Here is a 13,339-nt window from a genome sequence, read left to right as displayed (position 1 = left end):
CCAAAGTGACTTAGATTTTAAGATAGATTGTCCTTATCAAAGTTTTAATGGACGCAAAAGGTTTATTTCTTGTTTTTTTGGGGGGTTGGGGGGGGGTTTGTAAAACGACCATGTGGCCTCATTGGAAATGCGAGATATTAAACAAACAGTTCAACGTTTGATATTGTTTTGACATTGCAATATAAAATCATTGCTTTGACATTACAATATAAACTCGTTGCTTATGCATTTTAAAAACTAGAAAATTACCATAAATGTCAACGTTTGAATTATATTAAAATTATAATGAAAATCGTTGTGACATAACAATGTGAACCGACTGTAATTGCACTTAGAGAACTAGACTATATAGAAGTGGAAATTTGTGATCCCGCCAGCACGTACGTGGCAACCATACGAATGATACGATAAGGCGAACGTTAATTTTTTCGTTTGTTGTAAAGTTTTTAAGTCGTGGAAATGACTTGGAAAATTTTGAATTGCCGATTTATAACTTTGGGAATTTTGTTTTTGATATTACCTTGTTGCCTCGGTGCTGGTCATGCTTTTAAAGGAAAAGATTACAGTGCCAGCCCAACAGCCGGAATTAGTCAGTATAAAATTTAATTTTATGTATATTTCAGGAAATGGTTTCTTTGTTTGTGTGTCTGTTCTTTATGCACAGTCACAATTCATTACCGAGTTTGACCAAACTTCGTGGTTGATATCAGTAACACTGGGGGAAGTTTTTAGTAGTGGCTTAGTTGAGTTGCGCTAGTTTGAGACAGTCATTGAGCCCGTTAAGAACTTTCTATTCAAGACCCGTAACAGATTTGCTTTATTATTATTCAGCATCATTTTATTGAATTTGAAAGTTGTCAAAAACGTAATGCGGATAGTTCATACGGATGGTTCTAAAGACAATAGGGAGCTAACAACTGGCTAGAGCGAAGAGATAGTCTGACGTCACACAGCCCCCTCTCTGGTTGGAATTTTTGCGCGTAGAATACGTTTCCAACCGTTCTATCTCCAGTAAGAGATAGAAGGATGTGACGTTTCAGGGTCAGAACTGTTAGCTCCCTATTTTGGAAACTTTTCCCGGTGTCTAGCTCCTGAAAAACATCCAGGCGTTAGGTACACATGATTCATGGCCATTTCCACCGCCATATTGATGTACTTACCAATAATTTGACATCCCCTCTAAGCGTAGGGCAAGAAATTTAACGAGCAATAAAAAATCACGAAGCACCTGATATTATGTAAAATCCTTCTAAACGCCGTTGTTAGGTTTCCAAAATTAAAATCAAAGCAAAACGAATATAATAATTTATACATATGTCCTAGAGTCTGTTGTATTAGCGAAAATTAGTTGCATGAAAACACTTTTGACATAATTTTACTTTGATGTAACTTATATCATCCGATCTGATATATTTGGGGCTTTTAGAATTTTACTTTGCACTTATTTCCTCATACAGGAGACGTTTAATTAGGGGGAAACTATTAGGGAAACCCTAATCAAACGGCGGAAAACATTTTGGGGTTTTAGAATAGGTGATTCATAAAATTGTTTGGTCGCCTCATGGCTCGTTTATCCATGGTTTTACTGTTTTTTAGTTTTTTTTTTTTGACGTCATGCTGCGGCGTTCGGTGCATATACCAAAGAGATTGGTTATGTTAAAGAACGTATGATGGATCTTCCTCGCTGAGCGCCAACAGTAACACGTCCTACTTTTTCCTTAGTTAATTGGTAGTCAATTTCCGGAAACACAATTACCAGTTTCTGAAAATGAAAACAGTAAAATTTGACATTGAGGGATCTATTTTATACAGGCCAGAGTCAATTAGGTGGAAAACCTTTCGGGGTTTTAGAATTTGCTCCTATATCCTAACTGCGAACGTGCACGGTGACAGACAGACACACTCACACACAGACACGTCCAGTGTAAAACCTCTCCGTGACGTCATAGTCACTCGGAGAAGTTAAAATCTTAAATTATTTAGTGAATTGGTTTTTGTTAAGAAAACCTATAAACAAACTTTAAATTTGTACAATTTTTTCATTTAGGCGTATGTCCGGGGAAACAATCTCATTGCCAAGAGTTAAAAAAGGATACCCTAGACGAAGGATGGAGTCATAAGTTACATGATCAATTGTGGGGTTTTCAATGTTATTCAAATTTGGTAAGATTCGACAACATGAACATTTGCGGAGGCGTTTTAAAACGTAAATAGATCCTTAATATTTTTAAAAACATATGGTAGTTACTATAGTCTGTCAAACGAAAGAAGAGCCCTGAGAAATTTGTCCAAATTGGTGTCACCACCATCGACCCCATAGTACTTTATCAACTTGTTTTGATTTGTCAATATTCGTCTGTAATATAGTCTGCTATAAACAGATAGGCTTAATCATAGAACCAATACATTTTGCAATATATATTTAATATGTTTATGTTTCATGGTTTTTTACGATCATCGAGTATTAAAGAATATAAAACAAAATTAACGAAAAGACACCAGTTTTATCTTTGTTGAACTAGCATTGCAATATATTTTAATGACATAAGTTAAAGTACTTGTCCATAAGTAGTTCAATGATGGGATCTTTTTTCCAATACTCATGCATTATATTCTCGACGTGCTCTATTGCCTTACGCCAATTCTCTGGTGTCACACGTTCAATGGCCCTCAATGTTGCATCTTTGACCGTCGAGAGTTTGAAACCAGAATTCTGCTTCGCAACGTCGTTCTTCACTTGTGCCCATATTAGTTCAATCGGGTTAAACTGGCAATGGTACGGTGGAAACCTCACCACCGTGTGACCTCTACTTTTAGCAACCTCGTAAATTTCGTACTTCAGGGTTCTGGACTTGTGACGCTTTATTATTTCACAAAGTTCACGTTGAGAATATAATGCATGAGTATGGGGAAGAATATTCCATCATCGAAACCACAATTGAACCTCTTAAAATTCATATGCAAGAGGACATCGAAGACTCTGATGAAGACGTGGACTGAAGACGCTTTGATGCTGAACTACTTAGACTTATGGACAAGTACTTTAACTTATGTCATTAAAATATATTGCAATGCTAGTTCAACAAAGATAAAACTGGTGTCTTGTCGTTAATTTTGTTTTATATTCTTTAATACTCGATGATCGTAAAAAACCATGAAACATAAACATATTAAATATATATTGCAAAATGTATTGGTTCTATTGCGATTAAGCCTATCTGTTTATAGCAGACTAAATTACAGACGACTATTGACAAAACAAAACAAGTTGATAAAGTACTATGGGGTCGATGGTGGCGACACCAATTTGGACAAATTTCTCAGGGCTCTTCTTTCGTTTGACAGACTATAGCGATTCAACCCTGAAATGGTTTTGATTTAATCCTGGCAAGGGTCTTAAGGGGCTGTCACATCATTGTTGACTACCTCGTGTTCGCAGGTGGTGACTTATCCCTAATTTATCTACCATCTCTCACCACTCGAGCAAACCACAAATATTTCCCTAATTAATCACACTGTCACTGAAACACGGTCAGTCGCATCTAGCTGCAGGATTCAGAACCAAAATGCGTTGAAAGCTGTTTTGAAATAACAACTAACATCTAATAAAACATTTTAACGAATGATCATACCAGTCTCGAAAGGTACTTGCACTGAAGACTATGATAACGAGTGGAAAAAATGCGACAAGGGTTGCAGAGAAATGCATCCGAAGTTGGCAGGAGATTGCACTAAAGGACGAGAAAAAGGCAAAGAACGATGTATTTGTTTCCACGCCGATATTGGTTTTTGCACCCCAGGGGATGTTGCCGCTGGAGACGTTTGTCAAAAAAGAGGCGACGCTTTCAGCGGAAATCGCAAAGGATTGATGACTAATTTGAAGTGCAGAAATGACTTGACCAGATTTCCAGATGTTACAGTCTGCGCTGCTGAACCACTGAGTAATTTTCAAGTATATTTTCCCTGAAATTTGGGCCCACTTATTTCTGAACAAATTGTGTATTCAAAAGCCTGATCGCTTAAAAAACCATGGTTAAAAATTTCTTTGTTTTTCGCCTTGGTGCTTTTTTTCGAAACGTAAAACATCAGTAGGGATAAGGGGTGGAAAAGTACCATGTGATTCGCGAAAATGACATAGGTTGGAGCTAGCGGCAGAAAAAGCCCACGACACACTAAACTTAAAATTCCACCCAAGATAGTCAGGCCACTGCCATATGTACTTCTCTTAGTCACGAGCGGCGCAAGGGGGCAGGAGAGGTTGTACCAAAAACCTAATGATGGACATTTAAAGAGGATTATTCGCTTATGCTTCCAAGAATCTTGAATGTATTCAAAACCACATAATCGTATTGACACAAAACGATAAGGATACGAGAAGACTGTCTATCGAATTAATACATTTCAATTTTTTTTTTTTAGGTCAGGGTGATATCGACTGTACATCTAACGATACACGTCCGTTAGGAAATTGGAGAGGTTGCGATGAAAATTGTAGATCTATTCACCCTTCTTTGGGTGGAGACTGTAGCAGTAGCGGTCAATGCGTTTGTATTTCTGCCAGGAAAGTGAAACAATTTCCCAAGGGGTAAAAGTTAGAATACAGATTAATTATATCCATCTGTAACTTTACCGAAATAAAAGTTAAGCGTAAAATCATTTCTGCTTGTGTTCACTGATTTTTAAAGGATATCAAGATACATATTCATATCAATGAAACCAAAATTTGGTGTCATATAGATTCAAGTATGTTGAAGAGTACATAATTTATTTTAGAACAGTAAATTATAGTCTGTCAAACGAAAGAAGAGCCCTGAGAAATTTGTTCAAATTGGTGTCGCCACCATCGACCCCATAGTACTTTATCAACTTGTTTTGTTTTGCCAATAGTCGTCTGTAATATAGTCTGCTATAAGCAGATAGGCTTAATCGCAATAGAACCAATACATTTTGCAATATATATATTAATATTTTTATATTAATAATTATATATTATATTAAATATATATTGCAAAATGTATATTAATAGATATATATTATATTAAATATATATTGAAAAATGTATTGGTTCTATTGCGATTAAGCCTATCTGCTTATAGCAGACTATTTTATAGACGACTATTGACAAAACAAAACAAGTTGATTAAGTACTATGGGGTCGATGGTGGCGACACCAATTTGGAAAAATTTCTCAGGGCTCTTCTTTCGTTTGACAGACTATAATACGTAAGCTTTGAATTAAAACATGTACTCCAATTTTTCGCTTTTCGTACAGCCTTATAGCATTCTTGTAAATTTGTAATGTTTACGTAATATACCCTTTCCAAAAGGAGAGGAATTTCTTGATGTAGGGTTAAGACGGAACATCCCGTGTGTGAATCCAAAGGCGTTAGATAGGGCTTAAAAGTTACTAGTCCACCAAAGTCCTGATTGTTTGAAGCCATATTAAGCGGCTTTGGATCTACGTACCTAATATTCCAACTTAAGACAACAAGGTGGTCCAACCTCAAACTTTATTTTACCGCCGACCTTTGAATAGGGTAGAATGCAGAATATCGATTATTACCGAACCTAATGCAGACGACGTGAATGAGGCTCGCCTCTAGCGGGCGCTGATTAGCCGGTAGAACTCTTTTCAAAGTATCTTAGGGTCACTTGCTGCCTGTGAAGAATTTCAAATAACCTTTACCACCCGCCGATGTGTTCTTTACAGTCTCTTTAAGTACTCTTGACCTCTGCGGGGACGTTAGTGGTATGAGACACGTGGCGCGCTTTGAATGAGGCAATCATTCAACATACTTATCCAGTTTGACACAGTACACTTAAAGTCTATAAATATTTCCACATTGCATTGCGATAATCAAAACTGAAACTAAAGTAAAAATTTATTTATAGAATCAACATAATAAATTCCATGTACGCTTAAACCTTTTAGAACCCTAAACATTTATTTAAATAGTGAAAGTATATAATTCTTAAGTCAAACGTTATCTTTTTTGGAAATACTATTAATATTAGTTATCATTATTAGTTTTAATTAATATTTTTATTATTATATCGGAAGAAAACACTCAGAACGCACCATCATCACGCGAAACATTTTTTCATTGTTTGAATTGTTTTTTTGTTTTTTTAATTCCGATTTGTAATCTCTTTTTTAAGAAACCATTTTTTCCGTCATCGCGAAGTATAATTGTCTTATCACTTTTTCTTTAGATTTAAATTTGCTATATTTGATCCAAATTTCTACTTTGACGATACACACACGTTTAAAAAGTTTCAAAATGGCTGACAGTGGAGTATATCATAGAAAGTTTTAAGTGGTGGGAAGTTTTGTTTATTCTTTGTTTTTTTTTTCTTTATTGGTTCGCGGGGTTTCGGTTTTTCATTGCACTGGAATCAGTCAAATTGTCAATCTGTCATCCACAACAATCAGATTCTTTCATTTTAGGCCTAATTTTGTGCACTGTACTAGAAAATGTTTGCCTATTTTGTATTTTAAGAAAAAAATGGTATTAATCCAAAGAACAAATTTTATCTCGTTAATTTTAGTTTATGAGCGATTCATTTTTCATCACATGTACAAACGTGAATTTATCAAAATTTCCCTGAATATTAAATTATATTAGCACTGATCGCTCTGGTGATATAATAAGCCTTAGCCAACCTCCTCTTTTTGTACACTTTTGGTAGAAATGAATTCGTCTGCTTTTGTTGGACATAATTAATGTATTATGCATTTTATCAAGTTCCAAACGCAAAAAACCCTTCATTAATATACTAGAATCCAACCTTAGAAGAATTATATCTTTTAAAATTAATGATATTTAGGGTCTTTAAGGTTGAACTCTACGATGCAACACATTACGCTTATTCTAGAAGATCTCGTCACAACTCGGGTTTATGGAAAGTCAGATTCAAAGCATTTTCACTTCCTACGAAGTACGATACATCAGAAATTTCGTTATAAATTTTTCAGGAAACGCAGCGTTACTCCTAATATTATGGCTGATTATTTAAGAAATTCAATGGTACGTGTATCAAAGATATATCAACCAGGACCTGTAAACACGGCGGTCAGGTGGTTGAAGGCTGAAATTTCTCTGTGCTATCTCTGAATCAGGACCACCCGTTCTCCTTGAGCACCTTTTATTATCTAAAGTACCAATTTACCTCAATAGTGACACTGTAGTTTTCTGAAAATTTATAAAAGAGTTTTTCTCCAAGTCTTTGAGATTCTGTTACAAGTGCAGATTTTCGCGAAGAGCAGAATATTGTAGTCCATAGCTTGTACCAATTTGGTGCCAACCAGTTGTCCTTTCGTCGGAACCAAATTTGTACAGAATGCTTTCATTAATCCAAAAGTGTATCATTGAAGCTTAGGCGACTATTTTCAAGTTTATATTAATTTTTCTAAATGAATGAATCGACATAAAACATCATTCGAAACTTCATCAATCGCGACATTCATCCTATTCTTAATCTATCTTAATTTTAACACCAATTCTATCATACTCGTACCTTAAGTTTTAAATCATAAAAACTGTAAAATAAAATTTGATCTTTGGTAGGTCTATCCTTATATTTCTATTTCGTATTTATAAACTTTTATATTTTTTTAAACGATGTTCGAGTTCAATTTTAAAAGAGAGACTGTTTCCCCTCCTCCAGCGACCAGTTTCTATTACAGAGATGATGGAACAGTATCTACTTGCGCTAACTTTATCAAGCGAGTGGAATGTCTCTCCTTTTTGTCGGTATATTTATATATGTATAGAGTACATGTAGGTATCGATTTTGTTTAAGCCATCCGCACATCCAGGTTTAAAGAAAAAGTCACTAAACCGGGGGAGTGTAATTTTTAAACACCAATTTCTTGCGTGGGACTTTGATCTTGAAGCGTCCCCGTGGTCTTACGGTGATGATGTTGATGGGCAGCGTTCGTCTTATCGATCAGCGGGTGGTGCAATCTTTGCGGAACTCCGCGATGGTGTTGCTGATGCTGCTGCTGTTGATCTAAAAGCGGCTGGCACTCCGGGATGGTGGTGGGGTGGGTACGGCAATCGATGGGTCCCGCCTGGTTTGCCATCCCCGCTGTTGCCTATGTATTTCGAGAAGAGGAAAGAGAGGGAGAGAGAGAAGGACGGGGGGGGATAAATGTCTTCGTAATATAACCTAAGATGCTTAGCCGAGATAAAGATATAGCTAGTGTTTAGCGAACTAATCTATTGCCTAAGAATAGCTTCGGTGTCACCCCTCGACCAACAACCTTCCGAACACACTCCCCGAACCAAGCCGACCACTTTTAGATTAGACGAATTTATTACATCATTTTTCATTTGTTGGGTTCCACCACCGGATCCTAAATTACTCTACTCTCTCTTCTTGATAAAGGTTTAATCGCCGCAACGCCTTTTATCACTGGACTATAAACTATTAAGACCTTAATCAGGACAACCTTCGACCTGAAGCTCGTTTTCGCATCTCGGGACTTTAAAATTAGAAATAAATTAACCATAGGAATAAAAAACTGGTTAACATAGATCAAGTTTCGTAACCATCAGCGGTTGGGGATCAGACTATATCAGCCGAGCTCGGCGCCAAACTCGCGAAGTTCGAATTTTCCCTAATTTTTTGTGAATTGAGACCACTCTCCTGCCACTTCTAGCACACAGTGTGAATGATATTGTAATTTTAGTACTAGAAGACAACTTTTCTAAATTTTTAGACTCTCATCCGATATACTGGCACAATTAAAGGCATATCAAATCTAATATCTTATCGTAGACATATTCATTGTAAAATTAAAAGTCTCGCCAAACACAAACCGTGAAGGAACATAAGACACTACGTGACAATACGAGGCACACACAGGGAAGAACTTGTATATTTAAAACAAAAATAGTTAAACGAGCTTTTTGTTGCTTTGGTTCCATGGTCTTCATGGTCTCCTTATTCGTCTAATATCTTAGGCGTGGCATGTAAAGGGTTTGTTTGTATGACACCGAACCAATAACTACCGTAAAACCAGTCTCCAAAGCAACAGATACAAGGCATATACAACAAGGCAACATATGGTGGAGCTTCTTTTGCTGAAAACACATGTCTCAAAGCTTAATTTCTGAGAGGTTGCGAAATGTTAGAAAAGCATTGGTTGAGGGCTTGTAAAATTGTGGGGATATATGTTTTACATTGTCATTTAATTATTTGACTGTTAATTAAAATCTAATTTATTGTTGTTGAGAAGTTATAAAATTTGTTCAATTTTAGGTGTCCATGTATCTTTTGTCATTTATAAAAGGGATTATTAATTTTACAATAAACCCTTTTTGGATTCGGCTTAGATATTGATGTCGGTAGCTTCGATGCGAGTCAACATGCGCGATTGTGCCTTAATGCTAAAACTGCAATACACATTATGTAGCTCCGATGGGTGCAGCTAGTTGGTGAATGGTATATCTTGTTACATCTGATAGAATGTAGGGAAGAATATCTAACCTTTCTGGATCCTTCAATTTTTATCTTTTCAAAAATAATCTCGGAAATCTTTAATGAAACGGGATACTTAAACAACGTCATACAGCTAGCTAGGACAATAAAACCCTCTTAAATCTTAATAAACACGTCAATCGAGCCAAGTAAAACATAAAACAAGCCATTGGACATTATACTAAAGCGTATCCTGAGTGCGATTTTGATCATATGCCTTAGATTGGATAAACTTAATCTTCGCGTGGCCCTCTCGATAAAACTTACTTTAATGCCACCGGCGACTTTAACGACAGCCGGTGGAGGAGGGGGAGGTGTTGAAGGCGATATTTCTTGGAACCTAGTCGACGAGTGAAGTCTTTTGGCTCCAGGAGAGAGTTTTTTCTTACCTCCAGTTTGCACCACACCCATAGAAGGTCCCATCCCTTTGCCTCCTCCCATCGACATGTGATGGTGATGCAGTTCCATCGAACTATCTCGGTCGTAAGAGCAGCTCTCCTATTAACAAAAACAAAAATAATTAGACCACCATTGCCCATCTAACAGTTTAATACCTAACACACTCTGTCTCTTGTTGTTCGCTTGGGAAGCCTTTAATTCAAATTTTTAAAATTACCTGAAAGCCCCTGGAGCCTGGAGGCGGATGATGCTGCAATTTACTCTCTAGCTTTTCTTTGTCTCTCTGGTAATATATGCCAGCAAAAATGAGAATATTTAAAATGAGCAGTGAGCATCCGACCGCCACCGTGACACTCAGGGCCGTCGAGTATCCCGTGTGCTGCATGACCACCGCCATGTAATCGGAAATATTTGTTGTTGGTGTTGAAGATACTGATTCGCCTGACCACGACGATGGTGAAGACGACGCCTTAAGATTATAAACAGTGTATTTCGTTACTCTTTAGCAAAAATTGTGCTCAAATATAGCATAAAAATCAAGACAACTGGCAGTGCTAAAATTAGCGAACTCTATTGAATGAGAGATCCACTTTTAAGAAGGGACTAATCCATTCATTACAGAAAATGTCCCTAACAAATGCAGGAGAAACTATCCTTAGACACAGTATCGTTTTCATTCACGATGCTGCAACTCCTGCTAATTTTGAGGGACTAGACTAACAAGAGTGGCTGCATGAATAGACATGTCGATTTTCTTAATGTAACACCATCAACTTTAAAATATTTACCGGTCTTTGCCTCTCTTCATTCGTAATCTAAAGAGTTTTAGGATTGGGAAACGTAATTATTAGACTTACATCCGCAGGCAAAGGCGGCATCGGTGACATGTTTATTCTCGGATCCAAAGGTAAATGAGGATTATTTTGACCCGGTTGAGCTGGAAGATAAGGTGGTTCTAAGGACGGATGAGGGTGAGTAGCGGCCTGTCCACCAGGCCAGAAATTGTGTATTCTAGTCATGGGCGGTGGGCCCGTCGCCGGGTCGTAAGCCGACGATGGTATATGGTGCGATGGAGAATGAGGTTGATAAGGGGGGCCAAGATGGTGACCACTACCCTGTAGAGAGGGCCCGGGAAAGAGCTGAGTATGTCGCACTACTCCGTCGTAGGTGTATTGGTTGTCGTGGTCTTCTAGCAAATGGTGTCTAGCTAAGGCGCTTTCGGCTCCCGTGGCGTGCAATTTCGGAATCAGCTCTAGCCAGAAGCTAAGGCGATGAGCGTGGTAATGATCTCTTACTTTGACCTTGTTTCCAACTTGAAAATGAAAAAAAAATCATTAAACTAATTAAATTAATGTACAATCCGTTGAGTGAGGGCGTGTCAAGAACGACATTTCGAAGTAGTATAACCAGAAGTGAATAATAATAGAAGGATGTCACTTCCTGTATCCACAATGATTCAAATTCCTTTCATTTCCCTGATTGCCTAAAGAGCTTCAGTCGTCGTTGCTACGCGTGGAGGACAGAATAACAGAGTGTAATCTGCCATTTCTTTTTATGAATATACGGAATCAAGCTCTTTACACTGTTGCAGACAACGTGAGGGTAACGTTATAGGGAGAGGGCAAACCCATTCTTGCCACGTCATAGGCTTATATCTCTTACCTCGATTCCTTCCCCCTAACGGGGGAATTTCAGTATCGCGCCTACAAACGCTCCCCTAAGTAGAGGTATAAAATGACGTCGCATGTTCTTTCCCTGACAAACGCCCTCTCCCTATAGTGGCGTAATATAGAGATTATTTTTCGAGTAAGTGTAATTGCGAGAATTCTCAGGGTACTATTGAAGATAGTGATACGAAATTCACACAATTGATAGAAGATAAGCTTGAAATAGGCCTCGCCAAACATAAGGGATTATACAGCCCTTCGAAATTAGAAATAAGCCTTAGACTACAAAGGATTGAACTTATTATAAACTAATAAAAAATATTGAAGTGTTGATTAATAACAGGCGTATTTACAAATAAAATTTATGCTTTAATGCGTAATGTTAAGAAAAAAGATTTCTATCAGATTTGAGGCATTTAAAGGTTATATTTGACTTATTGAAGTTTCGTTCTAGAAAAATTCCCATTATTTTGACTATAGCAATCTAGATGAAATGATCTTATTTGGTCTAATATTGTCATTCCTCGCTAATTACAATAAATACGTCGCGTGATTTGTGGTAGGATTAGAGAGACGTGTTGTTTAGAAGATAAAGGGAAATATGTAAAGTAATCAGTCATGGTCATCCGCTTTGTTGCCTCTTAATAATTGCAGCACGTTGTCAAGCGGGACATTCGAGGCTCTTCCTTGTTCGGAACAATCAAATATCGACCAGATATTGTCGTAATAATTTTGGAGCGCCGTACTCTAAAGGGCAATTTTATTTATAGTGGAACCAAAGAAAGGCGTTTCAATGTGCCTTTGTTTCCTATCGATACATTCACAGACTTGGCACAACAAGTCTCTGAATTAGGGAAGTTAATCTTTAAGTTCTTTAATGTAATTACATTCAAAAATACTCTATGACTTTTGGTCGCCAGAACTGCCATTTCAGAGCTATATTTAATGTGACGCCAGTGTTTGGTAGCAACTTCCATGTCACGTGATAGAGAAGTTGGCTTTTCTCCGTCTCAGAAAAAAGCGGCTCTCACGTGTAATCCTCCTCCCCCTTGATGGGAGTCAGGGGATGAGAGCCGAGACAGAGATGCTCAAAGGTAATTACTTAGAACTAAATCTCAGGAGAGTCAAGACTGTCCCTTAACTATAGGATGAAATGTTTGTTTGTAAATAAATAAATGAATTTATTTTGTACTCTTGAACGTGCGGTTTTAACTCATCTTTTGTAGCATAGGCGCTATTTCCCCCATCGTTAATTATAACTTCAGATCACCCGCTATACATTAACGAGTGACGCATGAATGATTATTAGAGTCATATTGTATGGATCAATATTAATATAGTCGCGATTTTAGCTGTGGCTGAAGTAGAAATACTTAACGTCTGCATATGGAATACAAAAATGCCGAAAAACAGAAAACTTCGACACTATTTAGCTTTAAAAGTTTCCATGACACCTATAGGCGTAGTCATAAATTTATGAACTACCATTAAGTTGATACATCTGAATGTTATCTACAGAGGACTTGCCTGTCCCCCTGCAGTCTAAAATCGGTCTCACCACAACCTGGTATTATTTATATGAGACACTACCGCCGTGAAGGTTTCACTTTAATGTACTATTGGTATGAAGAGGTAATAAAAAAAACTCTTCTTTTCCCGGCAAGGTTTTCAATCTGTAATTTGCTATTCCAAAATCGTCTATACAATAGTATGATTTCATAAAAAAATGTGGTAAAAATTTGATAGTTTTTTTTTGCCCTGTATTTCTTTCGAAGCGTTAAAAAATC

General features: G+C 37.2%; 2 protein-coding genes across 2 annotated transcripts in view; one reads left to right on the top strand and one right to left on the bottom strand.

The window, feature by feature from the left end:
- Window positions 1–1,614: 1,614 nt before the first annotated feature.
- Window positions 1,615–4,605, top strand: LOC149658832 (uncharacterized). Its single transcript, XM_089844136.1, has 5 exons — window positions 1,615–1,665; window positions 1,723–1,777; window positions 2,048–2,206; window positions 3,636–3,941; window positions 4,420–4,605. The coding sequence occupies exons 1-5, from the start codon at window positions 1,615–1,617 to the stop codon at window positions 4,587–4,589; spliced, it is 741 nt and encodes a 246-aa protein (XP_089700262.1). The 3' UTR covers window positions 4,590–4,605.
- A 1,267-nt stretch (window positions 4,606–5,872) lies between these two features.
- Window positions 5,873–13,339, bottom strand: part of LOC149658822 (neuroligin-4, Y-linked-like) — a 190,949-nt gene continuing 183,482 nt past the window's right edge. The window contains exons 10-13 of the mRNA XM_089844446.1: window positions 10,743–11,197; window positions 10,103–10,354; window positions 9,876–9,984; window positions 5,873–8,098 (exon numbers count right to left, since the gene is read on the bottom strand). Coding sequence (XP_089700572.1) covers window positions 7,944–8,098; window positions 9,876–9,984; window positions 10,103–10,354; window positions 10,743–11,197 — 971 coding nt within the window. The 3' untranslated portion in view covers window positions 5,873–7,943. The remainder of the gene's footprint in view (window positions 8,099–9,875; window positions 9,985–10,102; window positions 10,355–10,742; window positions 11,198–13,339) is intronic.

Source organism: Phalangium opilio, unplaced genomic scaffold (genome assembly GCF_054372755.1).
Source record: "Phalangium opilio isolate 3A_F unplaced genomic scaffold, DU_Popi_V2 ptg000075l_1, whole genome shotgun sequence".
Classification (NCBI taxonomy): domain Eukaryota; kingdom Metazoa; phylum Arthropoda; class Arachnida; order Opiliones; family Phalangiidae; genus Phalangium; species Phalangium opilio.
Note: the sequence above shows the minus strand (reverse complement) of the source record. Positions and strands in the feature narration are given on the sequence as shown.